The sequence below is a fragment of the Tenebrio molitor genome, chromosome 3, assembly GCF_963966145.1.
Source record: "Tenebrio molitor chromosome 3, icTenMoli1.1, whole genome shotgun sequence".
In the NCBI taxonomy this organism is placed as follows: domain Eukaryota; kingdom Metazoa; phylum Arthropoda; class Insecta; order Coleoptera; family Tenebrionidae; genus Tenebrio; species Tenebrio molitor.
This window is the reverse complement of record NC_091048.1, coordinates 20439548-20452410: the sequence shown is the minus strand read 5'-3', so window position 1 is coordinate 20452410 and position 12863 is coordinate 20439548. Positions and strand designations below refer to the sequence as shown.

General features: G+C 46.6%; 1 protein-coding gene and 1 pseudogene across 1 annotated transcript; one reads left to right on the top strand and one right to left on the bottom strand.

The window, feature by feature from the left end:
• Positions 1-33: 33 nt before the first annotated feature.
• On the bottom strand, positions 34-1510 carry LOC138125578 (kynurenine aminotransferase-like; annotated as a pseudogene).
• A 5750-nt stretch (positions 1511-7260) lies between these two features.
• LOC138126587 (uncharacterized) lies at positions 7261-8669 on the top strand. Its single transcript, XM_069042381.1, has 4 exons — positions 7261-7283; positions 7483-7874; positions 8022-8257; positions 8505-8669. The coding sequence occupies exons 1-4, from the start codon at positions 7261-7263 to the stop codon at positions 8667-8669; spliced, it is 816 nt and encodes a 271-aa protein (XP_068898482.1).
• Positions 8670-12863: the final 4194 nt, after the last annotated feature.

Genomic DNA, 12863 nt, shown 5'->3' with positions numbered 1-12863 from the left:
ACCTACAAAATATTGCACATCATAAAATGTTCAAGCTTCATTTGTTGTGTTTAATTGTGTATATACAAACATCATTTATTTCTTTCAGTTTTCCATTTTTTCAGTATTTCGGCTGCTTTCTGCAAGTTCTCGTCTTTTTTAAAAAAACAATATCGGACAAAATTTTCACCCAAATACTTATGTTCTTGGCTAAAAAATGCACTTGGGGGAATTGCACCCAATCCCACATTTTTACTCATCCATTTGGTAAAACGGTAGTCCTTGAATTTGTCTTTCTCGGAACTGAGATCTACTTGGGATTCTAAGGGAGTCCAGTCAGCAATCATAAAGTATCCGCCTTCAGGAATCAATGGTTCCATACCAGCGTCACACAAAATCTTTGCCATGTAGTTTCTTTTAACTATAAGCTCTTTAGATGTTGACTTAAATACACAATTTTTTTGGTTCAAAGTAGTCATCGCTTTCTCGAAAGCGATGGCTGCGGCTTCTTGTATGGGTGCGACGCCCGTGTAGATGCAATTTTGGTGGACCATCTGGAGATTGACCATCAGGTTTGCAGGACCATAAGCCCAACCCATTTTCCATCCAGTAACCCCGAACGTTTTTCCAATGGAACCAACAGTGATTGTTCTTTCCCACATGTCGGGCAAGGTGGCCATCCTGATGTTCGTAGACTATCCACTCGTACACTTCACCAACAATGCATAGAACATTCCATTTCTTACACAAATCTGCTACGTGTTCCAGTTCCTCTTTTTTATAAACCTTCCCGAAAGGATTGTGGGGGGTGTTCACGATTATAATTTTAGTTTTAGAATTAAGAAGGCACTCTAACTCCTTCTTGTCCAAAACCCAGTCTGTCGAGGAGTCTTTGTTCGCTCTTCTCAACGGTATGAATCTCGATATACCACCAGCGTACCTCACCATGGGTTCGGTTCAATGATAATGACTTCATCGCCAAAATCTATATGTCCGTTTATTATCGAAAAGAGGGCTTGTAGCGTCCAATTGTGACGAGAACGTCAGTGTCAGGATTAATTTGACGATCAATTAGTTTAGAATATAATTTAGCAATAGCGGTAACCGTACGCGGATGACCAAATCCTCTTGTATATTGATGAATTAAGTCATTATCACTGTTGGCAACTTCTGCCAATGCGGCGACGACGAGTTTTTGTGAACAATAATCTGGGAATCCGTGTCCTAAATTTAAAGGTTTGTATTTTAAAAACAATTCAAGATACTTCACCCAGATGCTCTGTTCACTCTCTGCTTACCTTGACGGTAATTTGAACTTGTCGTCAATGTCTGATGATGCGTTCGCAAGTGACAAACGAATGTTTCGAGTGCACTGTTTGATAGAATAATTTAGAACCGAACGTAAAAAGTCCTTGAGTAGTATGTTTCTTACAACCATCCAAGCGATATTTCACAGCAGTTTGTAAATAAATACCATTTAGTTTACGTTATGAACAGTAGTCATTTAACTGACATTCAACACATGCATAGAATATTACCTACCATTACCTACATTCCAGTTTCTGTCACTTTTGACTCACATTGTTTTATGTTACAAAAAATCTAGATGAAAATGATCAAAAATATACAAATCTTTTAAATAACCAGAAAACTATACCCATTCATGAAACAAAAGTCAAGAAATTAAACAGTAAATGTACAAAATTTAAAAATCAAGTGACCAAAATAAACAAGAGAGAAGTTTGTTCTAAATGCTCCAAATGACTAAGTAAGCTCTGAGTATTCATTTGTCGAAACAGTTTGATAATAATAATATTATAATGTTGCTGTGGAAGAAAATTTCCAAAGACGATTTAGTGTTAACCTGTGGTGTGGCATTTTTGGAGATTTGAATCTATTGGATTTCTTTATATTCATTCGAAACTTTCGAGAGAATGTTTATTTGACCCCACCAGGTACCCAAAAAGAGTTAAGAAAAAAGATAGTGCGAGTATGTCAGGAATAACACCGAAATTTTTTACTGAATGCAAAGGTGGGCATTTCTAGAAGGTATCGATAGTGTCTGCAACAGCATTGAGGAAATTTTGAGCAACTAGAATAGATTTTGTATTGTTTACATATTTGATTACTTGATTTTTGGTTTTCAATTTTTTTCATTTAAAATACATTTTTTGTTTTTCTTTTAATGTAGGATTATTCAGAAGAAGATTCTTTATAAGAACGAATAAAAAAATATATAGAGTGTAATTTGAAAAAAAAAAGTTGGATATCGTCTGTCAAAAAACAGATGTCGAAAAAAATATCGAATAGGATAATAATGAAGTGTTTATCGAACTATTTCATTTGATGTGTCATTTATTCAAATCGGATAAAGAATAAGTAAGATACAGCGTCAAAGGTTTTTCGTCAGTCACTCTCTATACAAACAGATGTTCGTTATTCGCTATTCGCAGCGCTTCAGCCACTTTTACATATTGCCGTAAATAATTTCCCAGAATTCGAATACGGTAAGATGAGGCACAAAGAATTATTCATTATTTTAATAAACTGTTATGTATTACGAAATCAAAGACATTATTCCATATACCTAATTCATAATGTCATAGTAATCGTTTAAATTTAAAATATTTTATATTTAATACAAAAATTTCCGATAATATTGCGGAATCTGGAAAAGTGCCCCGAATGCTTGCAGCGTTTCCACGTTGAATGGCAAGGGAAATCCTCTCGAAAAGGAATTTCTTTGATCTTGAATCGCCTGATTCCGCGATAAATATGTTTCACTGTGCTTTTAAAAGCCATGGTTTGGAGTGTACCAGTGTTTCCAATGCTGCGACGCTGGAACAAGTGATGTCCCCACTCCTACCGTTACCATTGCGCATCCGAATCTCAGCGGCCATCTAACATTTGACGAGCAGTACCAACTTCTTGATCACCCCGTAGGTATTTTAAAAATTAAGTAAGCTAAAGGTACGTTTCTAATCATTTTTCGTGCCAAGTGCACACTCAGCACGTGTCAACTACCGTGTTTGACCAATTTTTCAGAAAAGAGGTGACACGAAAGCACACGTCAAATGAAAACGTCATTAAAATGGTTGAACATAATTTAAATCCTCAATCTGTGGCTAATTATAAACCATTATGATGATAAAACACATAAAGGATACAAATCAATATTACAGAAGAACAATAGTTGCCAAAATATTTCGAGTTGACGTATGCTGGCACGAAAGTTTGCAGCTTGCAACGATGTGTGCTGGCACATGTCACTCATGTCATGCATAGATTTGTTAGAAACGGTTGTTTTACAGGATGTCTCAAAATTCGCGAATTCCGAATTCAGAGCGTGGTAGGGAAGGACCCTGTGGAGATCAAAAAATACTTAGGAAAAAAAATCGCTCTTCCTGAAGAAGATATAAGCACTTTAATTTTGTTCAATACATAGCAGCCTTCATATCCACAGTGACAAAATACTATTCTAGCTACGTTGCCGTTCCATTTTTAAGAAAAATTACAACAATTTAAGATTTTTTAATTCCAAAGTAAAGCTATTTTTCAAAAAATTGTTTTACGTTATTTTCCACAATCATCTATACCATAAGTAACAATAAACACTGCACTTTTCAGCCTGTATTTGAAGAAAACGCACTTCAAAGAGTGCACCTTCAGACCAATGTATCTTTGTGGGCGAGTCCCGATTTTTTTTTTAATTTCCCTATTTAGACTACTGAAGTGATCCCTTACAACGTTCTGAATTCGGAATTCGCGAATTATGAGACACCCTGTATATTGTATTTGTCAAGCACGCTATGGTTCATTGATAAAAAAAAATCACTGTATAGTGACACAACAGGAATCAGATTTTTCAAGTACAAATATAATATACAGTGAATTTTTTTATCAATGAACCACAGGAATTTATAATCGTGTCAAAAATAAATTACTCCCTAGAATTTGAACTTTTAGGGAAATAATGTTTTTCGTGTTGTAAATAGAATTTTTGGCCTCCTGTGATGGAAACTTTGCAAACACGCACTGTTCGCGTCACATGTAACTTTGTCTTTACAGCAACTGTGCGACGGTGAATCTTTCCCACATACTATGCGGCAAAGTAAATAATCCTTGTTTTTAACCTTTAAGAAACGTAGAAGAAATACACAATTTTAACTTAATGAAGCTGAGTTTCAGGAGAACAATATGTATACATTTTGAATTCAATTAGTTTAGAAAATAAAATCCAAAAGAAATGAAAATAGCAGCGCCATCTGTCGGTTCTGCCTTACATTTGACAATTCTTGGGTGCGTTCCATTAAAAAAGTAGTAATTGTTTTTATAGCTATTAAGACAACAAGGGTTTTATAGACGATTTAAAAATCGAGATCGTAGTTTAAATCAGAGCGACCGCAGGGAGCGAGGATTTAATAGATAGAGATTTTTAAACTATAAAACACGCGTTGTCTTCAAGATTTTTTCTAACACTAACATCTTATCAGAAATTTTAATAAATTCAGAAATTATTCGAGACGCGTCACAATACACAAAATGCGGAGGTTGCCGTGGGTACTATGGTAATAATATCAACAAATTTAGAAAAAAACAATTTTCATCGTTGAAATGTGCCAAAACGTTCCAGAAGAAATAAGAAAAAAGGGGCAATTTGTTACCAGTGAAGTCTAAAAGTGCATACGAAAAGGTGTATGTTTCGTTTCAAGGCCGGAACAATAAAAAAAGCATCACGGAGGTAACGGAAGATGTCATTTTGGCTTTTCTTGATATGGGGTAAGTGTGTAGAACTTCATTAAAAGTTAATTCACACTACGGCAAGAATCATTTGAGGAAAATGTAAAGATTACCAGTTTTCGATGGCCGGGCACGTGCATTGGATGAAATAGCAGAAGTTAAAGAAGAAGATGTTAGGAACAAGAGCACGAAGCTAATGTGGCAGTTCCAATTCCATAATTGTACTTTTCACTTTTGTGATAATTACTGTAAAAATGATGAATACAATGTTACTTGAATAATATGTTTACAATCGATAATTGATAAATGTAGGATTTGCGGAACTGAAGGGGAAACAATTGAACACATTATTTCTTCTTGCAACGTTTTGGCTCAAAGCGAATATAAAAAACGTCACGATATATTCGCTAAAATTATACACATGAATTTAGCTGTTAAATTCAATTTATTAAAGAATACACAACCACATTATAGTTATACACCAGAAAGTTGTTTGGAAAATGACAGTTACAAGTTATATTTTGATAGAACAATTTTAACTGACATTCATATTAAGCATAACAGACCAGACATTATAATTTTAAATAAACAACAAAAGCAAGCATATCTTTTAGATATAGCTGTTCCAAATTCACATAATATAACACAGACATATAACACAAATTAATAAATACATATTTAGAGCTCTCCGTTGCTGTGAGAAATCTTTGGTGTTTAGAAAAAATTTCGATGTTACCACTTGTAATTTCAGCAACGGGAATAGTACCGCAATCTCTTTTTAAAAATTTAAAAATTCTGGATTTAGATAACACATTGGTAGTTGAAATTCAAAAAGGTATATTATTATACTCATGTCACATCGTGAGGAAGTTCCTTAACATTGACACAGAACATAATACACAACAAAGTCAAAATGCGGAGGCGAGACGCCGGTAATTATGTTGATAAGCACTGCACTATAACTTGATAGTATTATCCGTAATAGTGTATGTACTCCGGCAAAATTGCCGTGCCGCCGGGTGGAGGTGGGATACGAAATGTGTGAGCGTATTTTATGACTCTATAAGATACGTTGCTATTGACGACGTGTCTTATAGAGAAAAGCGTATTTTATGGGAAACATAAGGTGTGAGCTCAAATGCACAATGGAAACAGTATAAGATATTAGTGTTAGAAAAACATTTTAAATTAAAAAAAACGTCGGCCAAAAAGCATTATACATACCTTGTGTGTGAAACATTTTGCAGCGCTTAGTTTATGAAACACTCCGCTGCGCGTCGTGCTTCAAATTAAACTTCGCGCTGCAAAATGTAACTTCCCACACTCGATTGTAAATAGCTATTTCAATTGAATGCCTAAGGCCCGGTTTATTCACCTTCAAGTAAATTTATCTGGCCAGTAGTTGCTATGATTTAGAATCTGCTATTGGTAGATCTATGGTAATTACCGTTCAAATAAAATTACTTGAAGGTGAATAAACCGGGCCTAAGTCCAACTAAATATGCGGTCAGAAACCAAAATTGATTGTGAAGCGAAAAAACATCTATCACTTAGCAAGAAATAGAGCCATATGCAATTGTTACAAGCAATTCGCTGCCTTACAGTTACGATATCTTTTGTTTATCACCAGAAACCACATAGCCTCCAACCTAACCAAATTTATGGCAACCTAATAACGAATATCCCTAAATCCTAGGGAGTAATTTATTTTTGACACGATTATACAGGGTTATTCTAAATGATTGTAGTCGAAGTAGGCCATGCCCATGTTATTATATTTTTGCCGCTTTCATGTGAACTGTCAGTTTTGTCGCTGTCACTGTCAATTTTTAGGTGAAAAGTGCGGTGATGAGATTTTTATTTATTTTTGTTAAATTAACGATTGAATCCAGAAATATTGAGTTGTTTTGCACCCAATTTAACTCCCGTGTGTACTCACTTATTCACATAATTTTCATATTTTTTTTATGCGGAGCGGCAACCATAAATTTTACATTGAGTTTTCACGCCTACTTCGACTACAATCATTTAGAATAACCCTGTAGTAACATACAGCTTTTCGAACCACTTAAAAGTTAGAAAATGAGCGATTCCACGCATACACTTCAACTGGTCCGAAATAGTAAAAGGAGTTAGTAATGAGACCTAATCGGGCAGAAATGAAACTATTTCCAACCTGGGGGGCGTTATACTACTATCGCACCAGTCGCCAAAATCTCTGTACGTTTTTTCGTATGGTAGTTTGCTTTTCTCAGGTAAGAGATTGAGTGTTATGCTTGTTTTACACGGTCAAAGAAATTGACGAATAAATTCATAAATTAATTCATGAATAAATTGAAAATGTGGAAGTGTTTTACACGATCAAAGTTTTGCGCACAATAAACTAGGGACTTTTGCACCGCCAATGTGTTGTCAACTTTATCCACTAAACTTGTCGGGATGACAATGTTATGACAATGCTATATTATTATTTAAATTACCTCACCTTTCAATATCAAAAAAATAAACACTATAATATAAACGATTACAATAATACGCCGGATGCCGAAACGATACCCTCACATGTGAGTTGACAGTTTTCACACTAAAGCTGGTACAAATTTATAAACTGCAATGTAACTAAAATTCTCCAAAAAATTCACGAAAAATTAGATCTGGTTCTATTTGACAATTTATTCATCAATTTATTGTCGTCAATTTATTCCCGACAATTTTGTGTATTACACGCAACAATAAATTCAAGGTTGTAACGAAGTTACTTAGGAAACGCTCCCGGTGGCGGAAAAATTCCGTTCTTTCTCCGAGCCGGGCCAGAAAATTAGCGCGGAGCCGACTACCTCAACCGTGTCCACCGAATCCGCCCCGGAACCCGTGTTTCTTCCGGCCGACAATACCCGGACTCCGCGCTGAACAGAGCTCCCCCACCGCCACAGCCGCGAGTCAACGGCCGCGCGCAGCCATCGAGGCAATAAAAGGCCCGCGCAGAGCCTGCAGAGCTCATTCCGATTCCGACTCGATTTCCGATTCCGATTCCAATTCCATTCCGAGCACCTTCCGACTCCTAGCACCAGCTCCGAACCGGCTCCCAATACACCTCCGACTCCGCTTCCGACCCCCGACTTCCGACCCGTTCGCTCCCCTAGTGAGCGAACCAGGTCATCCCCTGTTTCCGGCCCGTTCGCTCCCCTAGTGAGCGAACCAGGTCATCCCGCTCATCCTGTGTTTCCGGCCCGTTCGCTCCCCTAGTGAGCGAACCAGGTCATCCCGCTCATCCCTTGTCTCCGGCCCGTTCGCTCCCCTAGTGAGCGAACCAGGCCTCCCCCAATCCCCCCCGGATCCCGTCACACCCCCGCAGCCCCGTCACTCCCCGACCGGTCCTCTCGCTACGCCGCCAAGAGGAAGCACGCCGCCAAGAGGAAGTTCCAGGGCCGACCGACGTAAGTACGAACACCCTCTTATCTTCCTTGCCGCCGAGGACATCCCCCAGGTCACGGGCACCATCCCCGGAGGATCTCGCCTTCACCAAGTGGTCCCCCTTGTACATAGTGGAAATAAAGGTTTTGCGACGACTGTTTGTTTGTTTGTTTGTTTGCCCCCTTACCCCGCGCCCTGACAGCTGACCCCTGGACACCGTCACTCCGCAGAGCTACCCCGGCCGTGTGGCGTCCCACCACAGCCGAAAAAAGGGACTGGCGCTCGAGGCATACCGCGACCGACCGGCGTCAAATTGCATCCCGTGACGTCACCACCGGAAGTGATCGTCACATAATTTGGCGCCCGAGCAGGGACCGCTGTCAGGACCGGGTAAGAGGAAAAGCGCCGCCCGTACGGACCCTCCGACGAGATTATCGCCGCCGGTAATCCCCGGAGTCTGTCCGCCGACCGACGATCCGGATTTCCGGAGTGGAGTGACCGCCGCCGGTCACCCCGGACCCGATCAGCTTGCTTAGCGCCGCCCGCACGGATTTCTCCGGCGAGATTATCGCCGCCGGTAATCTCCGGAGTTTGTCCTCCGACCGACGATCCGGATTTCCGGAGTGGAGTGACCGCCGCCGGTCACCCCGGACCCGATCAGCTTGCTTAGCGCCGCCCGCACGGATTTCTCCGGCGAGATTATCGCCGCCGGTAATCTCCGGAGTCAGTCCTCCGACCGACGATCCGGATTTCCGGAGTGGAGTGACCGCCGCCGGTCACCCCGGACCCGATCAGCTTGCTTAGCGCCGCCCGCACGGATTTCTCCGGCGAGATTATCGCCGCCGGTAATCTCCGGAGTTTGTCCTCCGACCGACGATCCGGATTTCCGGAGTGGAGTGACCGCCGCCGGTCACCCCGGACCCGATCAGCTTGCTTAGCGCCGCCCGCACGGATTTCTCCGGCGAGATTATCGCCGCCGGTAATCTCCGGAGTCAGTCCTCCGACCGACGATCCGGATTTCCGGAGTGGAGTGACCGCCGCCGGTCACCCCGGACCCGATCAGCTTGCTTAGCGCCGCCCGCACGGATTTCTCCGGCGAGATTATCGCCGCCGGTAATCTCCGGAGTTTGTCCTCCGACCGACGATCCGGATTTCCGGAGTGGAGTGACCGCCGCCGGTCACCCCGGACCCGATCAGCTTGCTTAGCGCCGCCCGCACGGATTTCTCCGGCGAGATTATCGCCGCCGGTAATCTCCGGAGTCAGTCCTCCGACCGACGATCCGGATTTCCGGAGTGGAGTGACCGCCGCCGGTCACCCCGGACCCGATCAGCTTGCGTAGCGCCGCCCGCACGGATTTCTCCGGCGAGATTATCGCCGCCGGTAATCTCCGGAGTCAGTCCTCCGACCGACGATCCGGATTTCCGGAGTGGAGTGACCGCCGCCGGTCACCCCGGACCCGATCAGCTTGCTTAGCGCCCCCCCACGGATTTCTCCGGCGAGATTATCGCCGCCGGTAATCTCCGGAGTTTGTCCTCCGACCGACGATCCGGATTTCCGGAGTGGAGTGACCGCCGCCGGTCACCCCGGACCCGATCAGCTTGCTTAGCGCCGCCCGCACGGATTTCTCCGGCGAGATTATCGCCGCCGGTAATCTCCGGAGTCAGTCCTCCGACCGACGATCCGGATTTCCGGAGTGGAGTGACCGCCGCCGGTCACCCCGGACCCGATCAGCTTGCTTAGCGCCGCCCGCACGGATTTCTCCGGCGAGATTATCGCCGCCGGTAATCTCCGGAGTTTGTCCTCCGACCGACGATCCGGATTTCCGGAGTGGAGTGACCGCCGCCGGTCACCCCGGACCCGATCAGCTTGCTTAGCGCCGCCCGCACGGATTTCTCCGGCGAGATTATCGCCGCCGGTAATCTCCGGAGTCAGTCCTCCGACCGACGATCCGGATTTCCGGAGTGGAGTGACCGCCGCCGGTCACCCCGGACCCGATCAGCTTGCTTAGCGCCGCCCGCACGGATTTCTCCGGCGAGATTATCGCCGCCGGTAATCTCCGGAGTTTGTCCTCCGACCGACGATCCGGATTTCCGGAGTGGAGTGACCGCCGCCGGTCACCCCGGACCCGATCAGCTTGCTTAGCGCCGCCCGCACGGATTTCTCCGGCGAGATTATCGCCGCCGGTAATCTCCGGAGTCAGTCCTCCGACCGACGATCCGGATTTCCGGAGTGGAGTGACCGCCGCCGGTCACCCCGGACCCGATCAGCTTGCGTAGCGCCGCCCGCACGGATTTCTCCGGCGAGATTATCGCCGCCGGTAATCTCCGGAGTCTGTCCGCCGACCGACGACCCGGATTTCCGGAGTGGAGTGACCGCCGCCGGTCACCCCGGACACGATCGGCCTGCTTAGCGCCTGTGCGGATTTCTTTTCCGGAGTGGAGTGATCGCCGCCGATCACCCCGGAAGAATCCGAGCGTCTCCTAATTTACGCTTAGCCGTGCGCTGCGAAATCGCAAAGCATTTTCTAGGTAGAAAACGAGCGCTAGGAATCATGGCACCGACCAAGCCGACAGGACCCGCTGGGAAGACCGAGACAGCACCCCTGAACCCGGATCCGACTCCGGGAACCGGAGCCGGCCCACAGTCGCAGACCCCGGAGCGAGACGAGCCCGTTTCATGGGTCTACAAACTGAACAAGGAGGCCCTCACCGCAATGCTTTCCGGACTCGGCCTGGAAGCCACCGGAACGGTCGATGAATTGAGGCGACGTTTGACCAAGTTTCTCCGAGACCGTGCAGCCGAGACAGTTGTGCCCACTGAAGAACCTGCTACAAGTGCACCAGTGCCAAACTCAGTGCCCGTGCCCGTGCCCAGTGTTCCAGTGCAGACACAAGTGCTCGCGACTAGTGCTCCAGTGTCGACTCCGGAACGGTCATCCCGGCCAGTGAGAGTGCAGGACTGGAGAGTGACTTTCAACGGCAAGGGGGACCCGGTTGCCTTCCTCGAAAGGGTCGAAGAGTTGTGCGAGTCCGACGGCGTCGACGCTGACCTGTTGCTGCCTCACCTACCCGGACTCCTACAGGGTGAAGCTGCTGCCTGGTGCCGGAACAACCGACAGCGGTGGTGTGACTGGAATGGGTTCGTAACGGACTTTCGATTATTTTACTTTCCGGTAAGCTACCAGGAAGACCTGGAGGTGGAGATCAGCCGCCGCCTCCAGCGACCGACCGAGCCGGTGACGACGTACCTGACCGAGCTCCAGACACTGTTGAGACGCCATGGCAGCCTCCGACCGGAGCAGCAACTGTCATGGATGTATCGCAACCTCCTTCCGGAGTACAGACTGTACCTCAAGCGATCTGAACTCACCGACGCCGCTACGCTGCTGCGCTCAGTCCGGGAACTGGAAACCCTGCTCCGGGAACAGACACGGCCCACCGGAAGGGCAGACAAGCAAGCCGCCCCCGCAGAAGTGCCGACCAGCCGGCCGACTCCTCGACCAACCCCACCGGAACGAGCCGCCGCCCCAAAGAACTTCACCGCTCAACCGACCCCAGGACAGCAGCCCTCCACCCCCCTGTGCTGGCGGTGTGGACAGTCAGGACATTTCCGTCACGAGTGCACCGGGCCCGTGAAGATCTTCTGCTCCCGCTGCCGAAAGGAAGGGGTCATGTCAAAGGACTGCCCGTGTCAGTCGGGAAACGCCCGAGGCTCTGCACCCTAGGGGAGCCAGTGCAGCCGCCGCCGACTCCGCCGAATGACCGGCCGCTCCCCGAGAAACCCGACCACCGACCACACGTCACCACCCAGATCTTAGGTGAGTGGTACTCCGCCCTAGTGGACACCGGCGCCGCCGGCTCGTTCATTGGGGATTCACTTCGCGATAAGTGCTACCGGCACCTTCGCCCCGTCACCCCGACCATCCAGTCGGCCCGGATGGCCAACGGCCAAGTGGACACCATCACCGAAGCCTACTGGATATCCCTGAAAATTGGAACGAGGACCATTCAAGGAAAATTCCACCACCTGCCACATCTGCCGTCCGACCTCGTCCTAGGTATCGACGTACTGCGACAATACCCCTTCAGCATTGACCTGAAAGGGGGCAGCGCCTCGTTACGATCCCCAGCCGCCGTGGACGTGGTGCAGCCGACGCCGACGCACCCAGCATCACAGGTCAGTAACAGTCCGCCACTCATTCTCTCTCCAGATGAGGATCAGCGCCTTCGGCAGTTCCTCTCGGAAGAACTTCCGCTGGTTGACACCGTCCGAGGACTGACACCACTGGCCCAACACGAGATCCGTTTTCTGCATCCGGAACCTGTGAAGCAGCACGATTTCGACATCCGCTACCGAAAGGGGGTCCTAAACCGGGTGGCTGACGCTCTTTCTCGGCAGCCCGCCACGGCCAAGGATGAAACCACCCCCGAAGGCCTGTTCACACTGGAAGGCGCCCCCGGATGTAGCTGGTACACAAAGATGCGACGGGAAGTGGAAAAGAACCCAGCAGCTTACCCGGACTACTGCATCCAGGGTGATCGACTCCACCGCCACTTCTGGGACATGTCCGACTCCACGGAGCCCGAATTAAGCGACCCCTGGAAGCTGTGTGTCCCCAAACCGGCTCGAGCCGCCGTCCTGAAAGAGTGTCACGACAACCCCACTGCTGGTCATCTGGGGATCGCGAAGACAACCGCCCGCCTGGCGCTCCGGTACTACTGGCCCGGCA